We start from the raw sequence: 17,971 nt of genomic DNA, 5'->3' as shown, positions 1-17,971 counted from the left end.
CACAGTTTGTATGAGTAGGTAGCTTGGTCCGAGCCTACCACGATGCTGAACACAACAGAGTCTCGCCGTTCCAGCTGACCGCGTCGGTACGGGCCAGCAACAGCGTAAACAGACTCGTTAACAGTACCTTTCTTAGTGCGGCTCACACGGAGGTGCGAGCCGGTCTTGGCATCCGTCGCGGTTGCGATGCAAAGTGGAAGCGGTGCAAGGAGCAGTGTCCTCTCGATGCGGGGTGAGCAGCGGCTCAGTGACGATCGTCCAGACGGCGTCGGTGAGACCAAGGCTTGCAGTGCAGGGCGAGACGGTGCTGGCAGGTTGCGGTGCAGGTGACAGAGCTGGTCGTGGCGTCTGTCGCGGTTACGGTGCAAAGTGGAAGCGGTGCAGGGCACGGTGTTCGCTCGATGCGGTGCATGCAGCGGCTCGGTGACGATCGTCCAGACGGCGTTGGTGAGACCAAGGCGTGCGGTGCAGTGTTGGTGCTCGATGTGGTGCTGGCAGGTTGCGGTGCAGGCGACAGAGCCGGTTAGGGGGAATTGGCGCTGGCGGAGCCAGACAGCTGTGTGTAACGAGGCGGTCACGGGTGTCGAGCCAGCGGCGATCATGGCGGTGAGAACAGGCCAGTGAAGTGAAGCGAGGCAGTACGGGCTGCGGTGTCCTCTCAATGAGGTGCAGGCAGCGGCTCGGTGAAAATCTTGCAGACGGCGTTGGTTAGACCAAGGCTTGCGGTGCAGGGTGAGACGGTGCGGCCTGCAGTGCCTTCAGGACACAAGGCCAGCGACGGAGTCGGTGTCAGTCGGTCGCAGTTCCCTCTTCTCTGTGGCAACTGAAACAGCGGTTCCAGGAGCGGTACCCAGAGGTTGGTAAAGTCTTTGCAGTCCCTCATACTTCATAACAGAAGGCCAGCTCGATTTCAGGCCCTTGGAGATACTCAGCACAAGTAGAGGATTTTCAGTCCAGTCCTTTCACTGCCCAAGGCAGAAGAAGCTGCTGCAGTCCAACCCAACAAAGCAACAACACAGCAAAGGGGCAGTACTCCTCCTGGCAGCTCTTCCAGCTCTCCTTCTTGGCAGGTTCCTTGATTCCAGCGAGTTCTAAAGTCTTGGGGTTTGGGCCCCAATATTTATACTAGCAAATCCTTTGTCCTCCGACGGCAGAGAGGCCTGTACCTAGTTCAAACCAGTTTTGGGTGCATTCTGCCAGTGTGCACCTTCTTCCTTTGTCAGTGTGGGCCAGGGTCATCAGACACACCACAGGAGGTTGAGCCAGCATTGTGGAAGGCAGGCACAGCCCTATTCAGACCCAGGTGCGACTCCTCCTACCCATCTATGTGCAGATGGGTCTATTCAGCCCTGTGCTGACTCACCCTGTCTCCTGGAGTCTCCCCGGCCCCTGTCACTCACAAACCAGACAGCTAATACACAAGCTAGCAGAGGCAGGCAGGACGGTTAGGTTAGAAAATACCTACTTTCTAAAAGTGCTATTTTCAAACACAGAATGTTAAAATCAACTTTACTAAAAGATGTATTTTATCATTCTGAGTTCAGGCATACTAAACTCGAATTTCTACCATGTTCCCTGGGTTAGTTAGGATTATAGGATATTATAATCAAACTGCCCACTCTGGCCTATGGGGGACAAGTAGCCTTGCAATGGTGAAAAATGAATTAGGCTGTAATTCACTATCAGGACATGCCACACACACCAGGGCATGTTCTACCTTTCACATACAAAGCACCCTGTCTATGGGGGTACCTTGGGCCTACGTTAGGGGTGACTCATATGTAGAGAGTGGAAGGGTTAGGGACTTCCAAGTGTGTGCACTTGTCAAGTCAACATGGCAGCCCCAGGCTGCACACAGGCTCTGCAATGGCAGGCCAGAGTTACACTTTATGGGCTGTTTACGTGGGTGGCACAATCCAGTGCTGCAGCCCACCAATAGCATTTGATTTATAGGCCCTGGCACTCGCATGCACTTTACTAGGGACTGACACATAAATCAAAGAAGCCAATCATGGAAATACCAATCCGTAACACATTTTATAACAGGAGCAATTGCACTTTACCACTGGACCGCAGTGAGAAAAGTGTGCAGAATCATTACACCAGCAAAAACAGAGTCAAACATGGGAGGTCCGAAAGCAAAAAGTCTTCGGAAACACTCCAAAAGATGCCAAGTCTAACACACATAAATAAAAGGCATTGTCTTTTACAATACCAATAGCTTAAACTTGCATTAATGCGTGACCTATAGCATTGCAACTTCTTTTTTTGTTTTATAGCTATCAATGTTTTTTTTTAGATATGTTGCACAGTAGTGTAAGTTGCTGTGAAACATGCCTTTAACAAAAAAGCAATATGAAGTGGTAAACGCCGGCTGCGCCATAGCGCTTTGTTTTTATTTACTTTAGGCCATGTTGCAGAGCAGTCCGCAATGCTCTGCAACATCTTGAAAAAAACACTGATAATGCCAATAGGTCTCGCATAGGTGAAACCTATTTGGTTTGTTACTGCTGTGCTACTGAGTTGTGGGCCACTCGCCGCCAGTGTAAGGTGGCGGAGAGGGCATGGCGCCTCCACTATGATCTGGAGGCCAGATTGGCTTATAGGTCTATGGTTAAAGCCTACCATCGTGATATTCTCCGTGAGAAAAGGGATTATCTGGCCAGGAGGATTGAGGCCGCCTCTAACTCATGTAAGGAGATCTTTACTGTAGTGAGGGAGTTCATGGCCCCCAGATCTAACTTGCCCCAAGGGGTTCCATCTGAGTTATGGGTCTGTGATCTGGCCAAATTGTTCACGGATAAGATCAAGTCCATCCAGCACTCTCTCACAGTGGGGTCTGCCGAAGTGTGTGCTAGTTTGGTGGCGGGACCTGCGCGGTTGTCCACGCAGGCTGTGGTTCTCGCTGAGTTCCCTTCTATTTCCATCGATGCCTCCCTAGCGCTTCTGGCCAATCTTAAATCGGGCTCGCCATTAGATCCCTGTCCGGCCAAATTTTTGGCTAAGATGGCGACCGTGGTCAACCCACTTGTGAATTTGTCTTTGAGGGAGGGGAAGGTCCCGGCGCCCTGGAAAAGGGCTATGGTGATCCCCCTCCTCAAGAAGCCTGGGTTAGACTCAGAGGTTTTGGCCAACTACAGGCCGATTTCCCTCCTTCCGGCGTTGGCTAAGATCACGGAGAAGCATGTGCATGGCGTTCTCTCCAGCTTTCTTGTATCCAGCGATCTGCTTCACCCTTCACAGTCCGGTTTCCGCCCTAATTTAAGTACGGAGACGGCACTGTTGGAGGTGTCAGAGATCATTAGGGAGACACTGGGTTCTGGAGGCAGGGCCATGCTTGTCATGCTTGATCTGTCGGCGGCCTTTGACACCGTCCCCCATGAGGTGCTCCTCGCCAGACTTTATGACATCGGTCTGAGGGGGACGGTGCTTAACTGGTTTACATCTTTTCTTGAGGGCCGCCGACAAACGGTCTGGGCCTCCCCGAGCTCCGCCGAGATGCCGCCATTGGGAGTCGGTGTTCCGCAGGGTTCTGTGTTGAGCCCGACTCTCTTTAACATCTTTATGACACCTTTGGCGGCACTGGTGGAGTCTTCTGGGGCCCAGATCGTGTCCTACGCTGATGACACGCAGTTGCTCTTTACGTGTGGGAAAGATCAGGCCTTCGATGGTGAGATTATCCGGGGCTGCCTGGAGTTGGTCTTCAGCTGGTTTCGGTTAAACAGCCTCAAAGCCACTTCCAACAAATCGGAGGTGTTGTTCTTCGGCTGCTCCCTCGACCCCGATTGGCGGGCCTGGTGGCCCACAGATATGTGTCCCCCTGCCCAAGCATCGTTGGTGGCAAAAAACTTGGGAGTAAAGATGGATAACAGCTTGACGCTGACATCACATGTTCGTGGCCTGACGGGCACCTGCTTTGGTATACTCAAGATGCTCCGGAAGTTCTTGCCTTTGCTCACAGAAGAGCATAGAAAAATTACTGTGCAAGCCTTAGTTGGCTCCAGACTGGACTATGCGAACGTCCTGTATATTGGTCTTCCGGATTATCTTGTTCAGCAGCTGCAGGTTGTGCAGAATTCCACGGCCCGTGCCATTTTTGGCCTTCACAGGCGAGTAAGAGCCTCCGGTTTGGTGCAGTCGCTTCATTGGCTGCCCATCCGGAAGCGGATCATGTTCAAAGTTCTGACCTTGGCGCATAAAGCGCTCTTTGGCGCGGGAGCAAAGTACCTACAACGCAGGCTTGCCTTCTACCGTCCGGCTAGATCTCTGCGATCAGAATCTTTGTTTTTGGCGGTGGTTCCTCGAATAAGGAAGGCACGCACTGGGGGGAGCTCCTTTAGTTTGAGGGCCCCTCAGTTGTGGAACACCCTGCCTCTGGCCTTACGGTCCTCCTCTAATCTGCTCCTGTTTAGGAAGAGCCTGAAGACCTGGCTTTTTAACCTTTAGAATCCCTTTTCTTTTTTCCCGTGTTTGCTGATTGCTGTATGGTGTTATGTTTTTTATTCTGAGCTGCCTCGATAAAGCGCCGGGACACTCCTTTGGAGTAGCCATGCGCTATAGAAATAAATATATAACATAACATAACATAACATACTGCTGAGTGTTTCTAATGAACTTGATGACTTTAATGTATTTACTGTCTTTAATGTCTTCACTGCTGTTTAAAGTGATTTTTTATCTCTCTTTTCCAGACTGTCCTTAGCTTCTTATAAGCACATTATTTTATTGAACTGTTGAGAAACATAGTGTCACCCTATTTCTATTGCTGTGAAGTTTCCTAATTGTAAACGTAGGGCTAGACCCTTGGATGTCACCTTGCTTGAGTCCAACATGATGTCTGAGGGCTAGGCACAGGTTAATTTACTATAGCATCTGTGTAGGATGATGGCAGTTGCCCGCAACTAAAATGCCTCTTTCTTGAATTTTGCCTGTTGATATCCTGCATCAGTCAAGAAACGTTTCCTCTGCATCATCTGGAATGTTGTTGGTGCTTAGAGGCCAGGAAAGCTTTTACCCTTGTGTTTGGTGCACAAGTCCAGCAAGGTAAATCGGATAGCGGTAAGGGTTGATGCATGCTGACAGCTGGAGCAGTTATCCCAGGGTGGGCCAAGAACTGAATGAGAAAGTCCAGAAGTGGACTTGTTGTCAGTTCACAGCTGAAGCAATAAGTGTCTATGCAGTGACTGGGGTAAGGAGATCCACAGGTAATGGTCTCTCCTTGCTTGGTCAACCTGTAAATTGAAGTGGTGGGCCTCCAGCTTGTGTGGGACTGACAATGGAGCACGCTGAGATATACCAGAGATGGAGAAGTGGAGGGTAAGCTGAGAAGGGATGCGATGATGCAAACTTGTCTCTGGACTTTCATTTCTACTTTCTGGTTTTTACTTACTTGACAGCAGCAAAAGTGAGACAGAAAGTAGCAGAGGGTGCTGGAACTATGTCTAGTCATCGTACTTACATGTAAACAAATGCAAATCAGTAGTCTTTTTCCAGGATGACCCTAGACTTCATGGGGTGGCATGATGCCATGAGAGATGTTCTTCAGAGGGTAGTCGATAAGGCTCTGAGTCAGCGCTCAATAAGCAGGGCCATTTTTGAAGAAGAGGTTGCTTACAGAGAGGATAGGTGAAGTGAATGGGTACCTTGGGGGGGCAACATTGGCCTGGCTGAAGGACGTTGTGGCTGTATAATGGTCAGGTGGCCAAGTCTTGTTATCCACAGCCATTGAATACTCTGAGAAATCAATTTTGATAGTCCAGTGTAAGGCAGCTCACATGCTGTGTTTTCCACGTCCTTTACCTTACATTGCCTGAAATATGCTATAAAACTGCAGACAAAACAAAGCCCACCATCTTGCAATCTGGCTATCCACAAACTACAACTGTACATTTTGATGATATATGTTTTCTGCTTTAATTGAGGGGTGGACTGGTGAGGGTGGTTTAGGGAATACACGAAGACTAAGCAATTGAAGAAGCTAATGAAGTGGGGAGAGGAGGATGAGGGCATGGAGAAAAAGAAAACCCCTTTAGTCTTATTTACCTATATGTGAGTAACACCTTACGTTCCTACTACTTTTTCAATTACTCCACACACTTTTCAACTCTTCTACCAACCGCTCTCACTCCTTCATTTCTCAGGTTCTTGCTCCTCAGGATAGTTTTTTAAAATTGTACATTTCTATCAAGTTGCTTATTTCTTAGCCTCAATCTCAGATCTTTGCAGACTTTTCCCTCTCCCTTACCTACCACCTGTACTCAATTCCTCCTTGGTCTCTCTCCCTTTGAGTTCACTGTTCCGCCTCTTCCCTTACGGCTCCTTAATACTCTGATCACAGTAGAAACACAAATGCAATAACCTTTTTCTATTATTATTATTTCCGAATTACATCTTCTATACTTAATTTTGATTTAATTTACCTTGCAACTTCCTTAATTTTAGAAATTGGGTAGAGTTTTAGCAGTCTAAATTCAGTTCCCTTTTCCATTCCCAACCCAGGTTTAAATATATTGTTTAATTTAATTTCCAAATGTGGTTTTTGCGAACTTGCGATTGTGTCATGTCGGAACTTTGTACGCTTACTATGCTTCTTCAACATGTTTCCAAAAAAGCATTGCTAAGTTTGAACAGCCTTATCTATCAGTTGTTCAGTTTTCCAATGAGGGTGAGATCAAGACTGCAAACAGTGCTATGCCCAAAGGGCAGGTTAAAGTTAGCCTGTAGCAGCCTTGCCGATTACCAACCACGGCCGTCTCCCTCGTCACAGTAACCATGGAGCGCCCTGTGATCCGGACACAGCTTTCACCCAATCAAAAAGGTCCTCACCCAAGATGGTCGCCCGCAGGAAGGAAGTACCTGCCACCTGACCTATAAGGTGGGACCTAGACAGGAAACATCCTGTTTTTTTCTCTGTGTTCTGGCTGGAACACCCTTTCATCGTCGAGCCGGTTCGTATCCTTCCCGGACTCGGTATGTATTTGTCGGTCCCGGGGTACTGCTCTAGCGTCCCTGTTTGTTTTAAATATTGCGTGCTCCTCTGGGGCAGCGTTTTTCTGGCGGCGATGCTCCCGCATGAGCGTGGGGAGCGGCCGCCTCTCTGCCTTTTGTGTGCACCGCCGCCCTAAGCGCTTGGTATGCGGCGGTGCTGTAGGTGAATTTGTGGTCTCATTGGCCTCAGTCCCGTGCCGCTCCTGCGCTTGAGCTTTCGGAAGCGGTTCGGTTTGTTTTGGGCAAGGATGGGCTTCGCGCTCTGCATTCCTGATGCGTGCCTCCTTTGTAAGCAGCACCCGTTTTGGCGTCTTCGGCCTCGCGGGGCTGTCCCTGACCCTAATTTGTTGTTCATGGATATGCCCCACCGGGACATAAGCTTGAAATTAGCTTCCCTTTCCTTCACTCTTTGTGTTGTATTCACTATGGAGAGTAGGCATTCTGGAAAGCGTCCTCACCGGTCTTCTGGCTTTGATTCAGATCCTGTGGCCCAGCTGCCAGTGGCCATGGATATTGATGTCCTCCAGTCCATGATTAATAGGGCTGTGGATTCTGCCTTTGCGGCTCGTGGTGGTCCGGTGCCTCAGGTTCCTAGGGGTTCCTCTCTTCCTGATCCTGACTCCGACGGCTCAGATGAGGAGCAGCATGGGCGTTTCATTATGGGCGCTGAATTGAGGAAGGTCCTCACACATTTGAAAGACAATTAGCCCTTACCTGCGGTTGCTCCACTGGCGGAGGATGAGGATTATTTCTCCCAATACCGTCGCCCGGAGCCTGACGCTCTTCCCTTTCACAAGGCTGTGCGGGGTCTTCTATCACGTGAATGGGCTGATGTTGAAAAAGCTGGTTTCTCTGGGATTCTCGCCAAGAAGTATCCTCTTCAGGACTTCCTCACTGAGTTTCCTCCTAACGTCAAGGTGGACTCTGTTATGGTGGGTCTGGCGTCCAGTGGGTCGATTATCTCAGAGGACGCCTCTCCTAGTGATCAGGTGGATAAGCGTGTGAACGCTGCTGCGAGGAGTGCATACTCCGCTGCTAACTTCTCGATCCGAGTGGCTGCCTATGCCTCATATGTGGTCCAGTCTCCCCTTCACGACTTTCAGATTTTGTCTGAGGCCCTTCAGCAGGCGGAGGACGTTGCTCCTCGCCTGTCCCTTAAGGAGCAGCAGGTTCACTTCTTTTCGGACATTTCTTTTGACACTCTGTCTGCTGCAATTTCTGGTTCCCTTTTTTCAGCTCGCCGTCACTTCTGGATGAGGAACTGGAAGGTGGAAGCCTCTCAGAAGAGCCTTCTCTCCCGCTTGCCCTTTGATGGGGCTAATCTGTTTGGGTCTCGGCTTGGGGATCTCCTGAAACAATCTGTGGAGAATCGTAAGCTGCTGACACCCCTACGGCCCCCTCTGAGGGGTCGGAGCTTTGGCTATCGACGTGCCTTTGGGAATCACCTGTCACCTGTTCGTGGGTCCTCCCAGCCCTTTCGTGGACCGGGTCGTGGCCGTGGCACCCCCTTCGCTGCCAAATCCCGGAAACAGCCTGCTGCCCTTCCCGATGCCCCTGCCAAGTCCTTACTATCCGAAGGTGGGCGGACGGATTGTTCTGTTCTCTTCCGCTTGGACCCGCAACATCACCGATGCCTGGGAACTTCGTCTGGTGGTAGACGGCTATTCTATCGTCTTCTCTTCTCCTCCACCAGATTTTTTCGTCCGCACTCCCATTCCACGGAATCCTCTGAGGTTGAGGGGAATGCAGCGGGGGATCCAGGATCTTCTCCAGAAGGGTGCCATCGTCCCTGTTCCCGGGCTGGAGATGGGGCAGAGTTGCTACTCCCTGATGTTCCCTGGTGTCAAAGTCTTCGGGGGACTTTCGCCCTATCTTGGATCTCAAGGCCAAGAATCTCTATGTGCCTTACCAGAGTTCGAAATGGTGAGTTTGCAGCGGATCCTGCCCCTTGTTTCCTCTGGAGCCTTCCTGTCCTCCTTGGCATTTTTGGATGCCTATTACCATATTCCGGTGCATCCCCTCTCCCAGTGTGGGAGAGGGGATGCACCTACCCTTGGTGGGTCTTTTGCATGCTCAGGGGGTGCTGTTGTTTCCCTACCTGGACGATTGGCTAATCTCTTCCTCGTCTTTTCTTAAGGCCCTGGAGGATGTGGCGCTGGTACGGCTTTGCCGGGAGTCTCATGGGTTCCTGGTGAATGTCAGCAAGTCCCATCTCGTCCCTTCTCAGGAACTTCAGTTCATCGGAGTTCTCTTCAACACCAGGTTGGTGTTGGTGTTTCTGCCTCCGGATCGCCAGCTCCGTCCCCGGTGTCATCTGGACTCCCTCCTGTCAAAGTCTTCTGCCTATGCACGGACCTGGTTGCGGGTTCAGGGAGACATGTCTGCCTCTCTCGTCCTTGTCCCTTGGGCTCGCAGACACCTCTACCATCTGGTGTATCACCTTCTGTCGCACTGGGATCCGATGTCCCTGGACTATGAGGCCCCTGTTCCTGTGACTCCTGCCGTATCTCTCCTGCTGCGGTGGAGGTTGGTGCTGGAAAACTGGTGAGGGGTGTTCCCCTAGATCCTCCCCTTCCCCGGACCCTGACCACTGATGCCAGCCCTTGGGGTTGGGGGGCCACCCTCGGATCTCTCTGACCAGGGTGCTTGGTGCCCTGCGGAGAGCTGAATGTCCTCAAACTGGAAAGAACTGGCTGCTGTAATCAAGGCTCTTGTGCACTTTGCTCCTCACCTACGGGACTTGTGGGTTCAGGTACGGACGGACAATCAGGTTGCTCGTGCCTACTTGAACCATTTGGGGGGCACTCCCTCTCCTCTTTTGGCTCTCCTGGTGGATCAGATTGGGTCTTGGGCGGAGGACAATCTGCTGGGTCTGACAGCTGTCTATCTGCCGGGGAGGGAGAATGGGCCTGCGGATCAGCTGAGTCGCCTTCTTCCTTCTTCTGTCTCTCTGCCCCTGTCTCTTCTGGTCTTTCGGGAGCTGTCGGCGAGGTTCGAGAGGCCCCGGTTGGATCTCCTTGCTTCCCCTGAGGATGCTCTGCTGCCGAGGTTGGAGGCACGGGGTAGATGCCCAGAGTTTCCCTTGGCCTCAGGGTCTTCTCTCTGCCTTTCCTCCTTTTCCCCTTCTCAGCAGGGTTCTGGCAAAGATCAGGTCGGAGAGGGTGTTGGTGCTGTTGGTGGCTCCCCTTTGGCCTCGCCAGTCTTGGTATTCCCTCCTTCTTCTTCTGGCGGTTGCCCCTCCGTGGAGGTTCCCGCTGTCACCTGCACCTCTCTGTTTTCCTCACCTGTCTCGCCAGGCTCTCAGCAAGCTGGCTTTGGGGGTTTGGAAGTTGAAAGGCGTAGGCTAGTCTCCCTGGGTTGTTCCTCTGCTGTGGAGTTATCTATCAAGAATTCTTGTAAGGGCAATACCCTTAAGATCTACGAGCGCCACTGGCGGAATTTCTACGCTTGGTGTTCTTCCCGGGGTTTTCTCCCTGATTCCTATGAAAGGGATTCTGTCCTTGAGTTCCTCCGGGATGGGTTTTTGCTTGGGCTGTCGGTCTCTACACTCCGCAGCCAGTGGCCCGCCATTAAGGCTCTCCGGGGGTCCTCTCTCGTTCCCTTTGAGTCCTTGGTTTTGCGCCTTCTGCGCAGTTTCTTTCTTTGGCAGCCTGTCGTTGCTGCTCCTGTCCCTCCCTGGGATCTTCCCTTGGTACTTCATGCCTTGCAGGATTCTCCCTTTGAGCCTCTGCCTTCAGTCTCTCTGAAATTTCTCACCCTGAAGGTTTGCTTTCTGGTGGCCATTACTTCTGGCCGTCATTTGGGGGAAATTGGGGCCTTGCTTTGTCATCCTCCCTTCTTACGTTTTTTTCCTGACAAGGTGGTCCTTTGTCCTGACCTGGCTTTTCTTCCCAAGGTTTCTTCTGCTTTTCATTTATACCAGGATATTGTCCTGCCTGCCTTTTTCCCTTCCCCTTCTACTGATGAGGAAATTCGTCTCCATTCCCTGGATTTGAACAGGGCTCTGGTGATCTACCTGGAGCGTACTGCCTCCTTTCGCCAGTTTCGCCAGGTGGATTTTTTGTTTGTTACCTTTGGTGTTGCCCGGCAGGGTCATCGCTCTACCACGGCCACTCTTTCCGGTTGGGTGTGTTTCACTGTCTCCCTGGCCTACCACCATTCGGGGGTGTCCCTTCCCCCGGTTATTCATGGTCTGTCTACCCGGGGTTTGTCTTCCTTCAGAGGGGCATCCCTTAAGGATCTTTGTAAAGCGGCTACTTGGTCCTCCCCTCACACTTTCATTTCCCATTATATATTGAGGATGGGGGAGGTTTTTTCTGGGGATTTTGGTTCCGCTGTCCTTGCGGCTGTCCACTGATTGTGTTTCTTGTCTACATTGATTAACATTTGCATTTTTCTGGCATCTTTGGTGTCTGTTCCTTGTTCGTCTTGAGCTTGGGTATAAGTTCCATGGTTACTGTGATGAGGGAAACAGATGAGGTTGGTAATGAGGTTGGTAATGACTCGGTTACTTACCAGTAATGTTCATTACTTCGAGTAATAGTCTCCCTCATCACAGTCTTATTCCCTCCTGCCTGCCCTTGCTGGTGGGGGGACGAACAATGTTTTTTTGCTTTATATTTCAAGATGTTTCCTGTCTAGGTCCCGCCCTTATAGGTCAGGTAGCAGGTACTTCCTGCCGGGCGACCATCTTGGGTGAGGACCTTTTTTGATTGGGTGAATGCTGTGTCCGGATCACAGGGTGCTCCATGGTTACTGTGACAAGGGAGACTATGACTCGGAGTAATGAACATTACCGGTAAGTAACCGAGTCATTCCTCATGGTGGGGGGACGAACAATGTTTTTTTGCTTTATATTTCAAGATGTTTCCTGTCTAGGTCCCGCCCTTATAGGTCAGGTAGCAGGTACTTCCTGCCGGGCGACCATCTTGGGTGAGGACCTTTTTGATTGGGTGAATGCTGTGTCCGGATCACAGGGTGCTCCATGGTTACTGTGACAAGGGAGACTATGACTCGGAGTAATGAACATTACCGGTAAGTAACCGTCATGGTCATTCTTATAATGAGATACTTTGTGAAAACACGTTTTTGAGTCTGCAAGCCATATCACATACAATGAATACATGTAGACATACAAAACTATGCAAAACAATCGACAAGCGCTTGGCAATTCCTGCACAGCATAGAGCAAAATCATCATTCAGTACACCATCCCACAAAAAGAATCATTCTTGTTTTCATCAGCTTGTACTCGCGCATACAGTGCTTTGAAATTTACTTTGGCAAGTACATCACTTATAGCCACAAACGTTCCTAGCTGTGACCCCACCCCAAAATGTCCTGTTTGTTCCCTATGGTCAACATCCAGCGGCTTTGCTTTCATCAATTCAAGCTGGTGGCACTCATCCCCTCTCTGAAATGAGGACTTGTACAGCTATCATGCGCCCAGTAAACTATACTGAGTCTTGAAACGTTTCTTCCTCTAGAGTTTAAGCTAGGCATTCTTTGTTTGCCACCTCACAGGGCTGCCAAACACCTTTAAAGAACCCGGCGTTTCAATTGGTTTCCACTCACTCCTCTGTACTTGATGTTATTCCATCGGCAGATGGTTCCATCCCTCGCTGCACATGGGGCGTCCACTTCGGAATACTCCCAGCACTCCCTCAAGAGGCCACCTGGAGCAGAAGGACAGAAACAGAAAATAAAGGTCTGCAAACCAGCTGAAACGAGAACTCACTCAGTATGGGACACCTGAAGTCAGGTCTTTTAAAAAATGTGCTCCACCATGCTGCTCTTAATAACCTAAACAACCAAGAACACACATTCTCTCACTCCAGAGCCACGGCTTCCACATTTAACCTTCCCCACTGAGATGATACCCACGAAAAAAATACAAGTTCTACTTTGTGTTTTAAATGACAATGAACTTATGCCAATGTCGCTAGAAAACCTCGGAAAGGTGAGACTGTCCCACTATTTTCATAGGTTATTCTTTTTACCTTTGACAGTCGAGTCGAGTGACTGTCATTTAACGTTAATCAATTGTAACATCTTTTACAGGGTGCTTTTACAAAGGTAATGTGTCCTATTACCATCTTTTCGTGGTCAAATAAAGGATAGTTGTTGAAGACAATGTTTTAAATATGGTAGCAACTTGAATTATTTGGCGCTGATACATTTTTATTTTTTATTTTTATGAAGCTTTTATATAGCGCAAATAAGACTCTTACAAGTATCAGAGCGCTTTACAGACAAGTGTAAGAAAGAAACCAAAAAATGTAATAAAAACAAGGGATAGGTGCAAACAGGGTACAAAACTTAAGCATGTAAAGTCAGTTATCTTGACAGAGCAAATGTCAGCTAGTTGAGGATAAATACATAGATAGGAACAATAAAACAAAAGGTAGGAGCCAAGAGGATCGCTTTCACTTCTTTTTTGAAGGCGGGAGGTGACGGATTTGTTCTTGTTTCCGTGGGTAAAGTGTTCGAAATCCTAGGAGCCATACCAGAGAATGAGCGAGAGTATGTTTTTTTCTTGGTAAATCATTGTGGTTTTAGAAGAAGTGTCTTTGCACTCCTGGAGGATCTGCTGCCAGCAGAGAGCTCCAGTTTCTGAGCTAGATAAAGTGGGGAATTGTGGTGAAGGGCTTTGTGAGTCATACAGGCGATTTGAGGATAAATTCTAGCTTCAAATGGTAGCCAGTTGAGAGCTCTAAGGTCAGGCGATATGTGTGAGTTTCTCTTTGAGCCAGTGATGAGTCTTGCAGCAGAGTTGATAGTGGCTCTTAATGGGGCTGTCGACGATCTTGGGAGGCCGCATAGGGTTACAGCACCGTATTCCACTCTAGGTATTACTAGGGCTTGAACAGCTTGTTTGAAATCAGAGGCTGGAAGAAAGGGTTTCAATTTTCGCAGGGTCTTCAGGTGGAAGTTGGCTCCTTTAGTGGAGGCGCTGAGGTGCTTCTGCATCTTTAGATAACTGTCAAGAATTATCCCAAGTGATTTCGCTGAATCTACGATGAGTGGTTGACCTTTGAGAGCTGTTAGGTGCTTCAGCCAGTCAAGGATAGTAGGAGTTTTGTTAGGGGGGCGAATAGGAGATCTTCTGTTTTGAGTGAGTTTAGTTTCAGATGATTTTCGGCCAGCCAAGTTTCGGTTTTTTGTAAGGTGGAGTTGAGAGATTTGATGTCCTCGAGTGAGTGGATCTTGATATAGATTTGGGTGTCGTCAGCATACATATGGAAATGAATCTTGGTGGAGCTGAGAACATCAGTATGAGGTTCCATAAAAAGATTGAAAAGGGTCAGTGAGAGAGAAGAGCCTTGTGGAACTTCAAGAGTTACTGGCAAAGGATTGGACAGGGATTGGTTGACTTTGAATCTTTGGGATCTGTTTTGAAGGATGGCGGCGAACCAATTATATACAATGTCAGACAAACCCATTCTTTGTTTAAGGAGTTAAAGCAAGTTGTCGTGTTTGACGGTGTCAAAAGCAGACGATAGGTCTAGTAGGATAAGATAAGTAGGCAAGCTTCATTTTGGTCCAGGATTTTTAGAGCTTCGTCAATTATGTGAGTCATGGCCGATTCTGTACTATGACCTGCTCGGAAACCAGATTGAAATTGGTTAAGCAAGTTGAAATTATCAATGTGTTTGTTCAGCTGTAGGTTAACACATTTTTCCAAGAGTTTGGCTAGCATAGGTATGTTGGAAATCGGCCAATAGTTATTTAGATCCAAGGGGTCAGCTGTTATCTTCTTTAGGATTGGCGAAACCTGACCAGTGTTCAGGATGTCCGGAATGATTCCTTGAAGGAGGGACGTATTTACTATCTTGGTCCAGAGAGGCAGTAGCAGGGGAATTAAATCTTTTAAGTAGTTAGCCAGGAGCGGGTCTGTGAAATGGTTGGAAGGGTTCAGAGAGGTTAGTGTCTTTAGTATAGAGTCTTCACTGTACATAATGAAGTGGGACCAATTTGCGTTGTTTTTGAGTTTGAATTAGGGAGGGTGTTAGTTTGCGCATCAGCCGGTTCAGCATATAGATTCTTATCCGTGTCTGAGATGGATAAGAGGTCCTTGGTATCTGCAGATCTGCTTCCAGACATGCAGCCGAGATAGCAGAATTATTACTCACTAACGAACATGACATTCTGATCCTAATTGAAACTTGGTTAAATGATACCTCCACTCCCATCATGGACATTTTGTTACCTCCTAATTATAACATCACTAGGCTCGACAGAACCGACAGACCTGGTGGTGGGATAGCCTGCATACATCAGAGCAGCCTTACAGTGTCCAATTCCAATTCCCCGACCCTGTCCTGTGAATACCTCTGCCTAAACATCGCCAGTAATAACAAACAAATCTGCTCCTTTCACACTTTCTATCACCCTCCAGGAGATAAACTGACATTCATTGAGCAACTCATGGATATTCTGGCGTCAAATAATAGCCATCAACATAAGCAAATATTCCTGGGAGACTTCAACCTCCATTGGGATGATCAGAACGACACAGTGTTGTGAGGTTTAAAAAAGTCGGTAGTGTATCAAAATTAATTTTATTAGGATCACTAAGGACTTTATAGATAAAATGATGTGTAGGAAATACGTCCACGATTAATTAAGTGGTAGTTTCCTAAGTCAGTCGACATGTTTCAGCCACGAAACGGTGTAAATTTACCTGGCATTCTTCAGGACTTGGTGTAAATAAATCCTGGCGGTATGGACTCGCTAAGGTCCACCCTTACCTAGGGACGTGAGAGTGAAAAGTAATCGTGAAAAAAGTGCAAAAAATTAGAAAGAAAAGCTGTCTTTCTAATAACTCCTGGTTTAGGAGGCTTCCAATTTTCGGTTTCTGCACTTTAATAGTGTGTAAGTTTCACACCATGGGTCACAGGAGGGGGGTGGAGGCGTAATTGGCACATCGCCCTCGACGCTCGGCACCCGTGGTATACCTATAGCGACCCTCTGCTGGACCCCGAAGATCCAGCAGAGGGTCGCTATAGGTATACCACGGGTGCCGAGCGTCGAGGGCGGTGTGCCAATTACGCCTTTTTTAAACCTCACAACACTCACTTAAAACTCTTTGCACAGCACTGTCCTTACCCACCAACCCGCTCCGCAGTAGATCTGGCATCGCAGCACACAGAGGGGATGCTAGGTCCCCTCTGTGGGGCCCGATGATGAAGCATGTCATCACTAGGTGGTGAGTGAGGGCTTTCATTAAAAACGCCTTAAGTGAAGTCGTTTCCTTGCTCCTTACTGATGGTCTCTATCATTGCCATAGAATACTCTTGTTTTGTTTACTAGATATCCCTACTTACGTCAAAGGTGCAATTCTCGACCTCGTAATTTCAAATGCGGACATCACATCACTTGACTTGATCATACCTTGCGATTGATCTGACCACCAAATTATCACTTTCCAAGTCTTAGAAGATGTTAAACGCCTCCATACACAACCCCTGAGATCTAAGATCCGGAAGAGATACTTGAAAAACCTCGATTCTATCCCATAATTCTTGGATCGGGGGCAAGACCTGTATTCCTGTTTATTGCAAGAGAATTTGGGTTGTTGTAAGATCAGATTGTGTAGGGATCGGATGTCCGATTTGATTTGCTGTAGGGCTGATAATATCTGGTTGAGATTGGGGTCCGGCGCGAGAGTTACCGCCTTGGAAAGATAGGCTGAGGGGATATGAGGAGTACTAGTATCGTTGGGATCAATTGATGGGTTATCTTGGTCGGGGATAGAACAGGGTGTTCTATCGGGGATTATGTCAATGGATGGAGGGGCCGAGAAGGGGGGGGGTATGAGCAACTGCTGTGTCAAGATCAGGGGGGGTAACAGTGGTTTTGCTAGGCATATGGTGGGAGCTAGGGGTATTCATGGAGGGGGAAGGGAGGGAATCAGTAGGTGTAGGGAGAGATGGCATATAGACGATTAAGTAGGGGTCAATAGGGGTAGAGGTGGGGTTGACCGGGTGGAGAGGGGATAAAGGGACGACTAAGATGGGAACATTAGGGGTGGTGGTGGGGGTAGCAGTGGAGATGGTGGGTGGAGAGAGGTGCTAGGAGAGACTGTGAGGTGGGAGATTCGGGGAGGACGGGTATGGTGAGGAGGTATGAAGAGGATTGTGCTAGGATCTTTGGTGGTGAAGGTGAGGTTAAGGGGCTGAAAGGTGGTGTTGGGTGTAATGGAGGGGGGCAGGGGGAGACGGTAGTGTAGGGTTAGGTGCCTGAGTGGACGTTAGTGGGCTGAAGCGGGGTGTAAGGAGTGGTTGTAAGGAGGGAGTGTGGGGGAAGACGAGTAGGCAAGAGGGGCTGGAAGATGTCAATGCTAGGATCTACTGTGGTGAGGTTGAGAGGTAGCAAGGAGGTGTTGGGAATAATGTTGAGTGTCGGGGTAGAGGGTGGTAGGGGCTGGAGGATGTCCATGCTAGGATCTACAGTGGTGAGGTTGAGGGGTAGCAAGGAGGTGTTGGGAATAATGTTGTGTGGCGGGGTAGAGGGTCGTAGGGGCTGGAGGATGTCCATGCTAGGATCTATGGTGGTGAGGTTGAGGTTGTGAGGTTGAAAGGTGGTGTTGGGAGTAGTGGTGGGGGCGGGGTGGGAGGTGGGAGTGTAGGGTGAGGTGTCTGAGAGACGGATAATCCCTACTTCGAAGGGGTGTAGGTGGAATAGATGTGTTGCAGGGGGGTGCATGGAGGGATGGAGAGGGGGGAGAAAGGGGGAGGTGATGTAGGGGGAGGAGGAGAGAGTGAGTTGGTAGGGTTTATGGGGGAGACGTATGAAAGGTGGGATGGGTTCTTCGGTTGGGAATCGATGAGGACTATGGGTTGTAGCAGAGCAGATGGGGATAACTGGGAGTCCTGAGTTGTGATTGGAAGAGGATGGGGATTGAGAGTTTCAGAACTGTTTGCAGGAGAGGAGGGGTAGGATAACAAGACTTTCTCCAGGATGAGTGGAAATATGTGGTCTA

The 17,971-nt window shown here is 49.1% G+C and overlaps 1 protein-coding gene and 1 long non-coding RNA gene across 6 annotated transcripts in view; one reads left to right on the top strand and one right to left on the bottom strand.

Annotated features, from left to right (window-relative positions):
- PIGX (phosphatidylinositol glycan anchor biosynthesis class X) overlaps positions 1-17,971 on the bottom strand; it is a 349,902-nt gene that overhangs the window by 11,351 nt on the left and 320,580 nt on the right. For all 5 annotated transcript variants that reach the window (XM_078665765.1, XM_078665766.1, XM_078665768.1 and 2 more), the window contains one exon: positions 12,562-12,662. In XM_078665765.1, coding sequence (XP_078521891.1) covers positions 12,562-12,662 — 101 coding nt within the window. The remainder of the gene's footprint in view (positions 1-12,561; positions 12,663-17,971) is intronic.
- Positions 1-17,971, top strand: part of LOC144791105 (uncharacterized) — a 284,951-nt gene that overhangs the window by 152,492 nt on the left and 114,488 nt on the right. The gene's annotated exons all lie outside the window — the stretch shown is intronic.

This window comes from Lissotriton helveticus, chromosome 11 (genome assembly GCF_964261635.1).
Source record: "Lissotriton helveticus chromosome 11, aLisHel1.1, whole genome shotgun sequence".
In the NCBI taxonomy this organism is placed as follows: Eukaryota; Metazoa; Chordata; class Amphibia; order Caudata; family Salamandridae; genus Lissotriton; species Lissotriton helveticus.
This window is presented reverse-complemented; position numbering and strand designations above follow the sequence as displayed.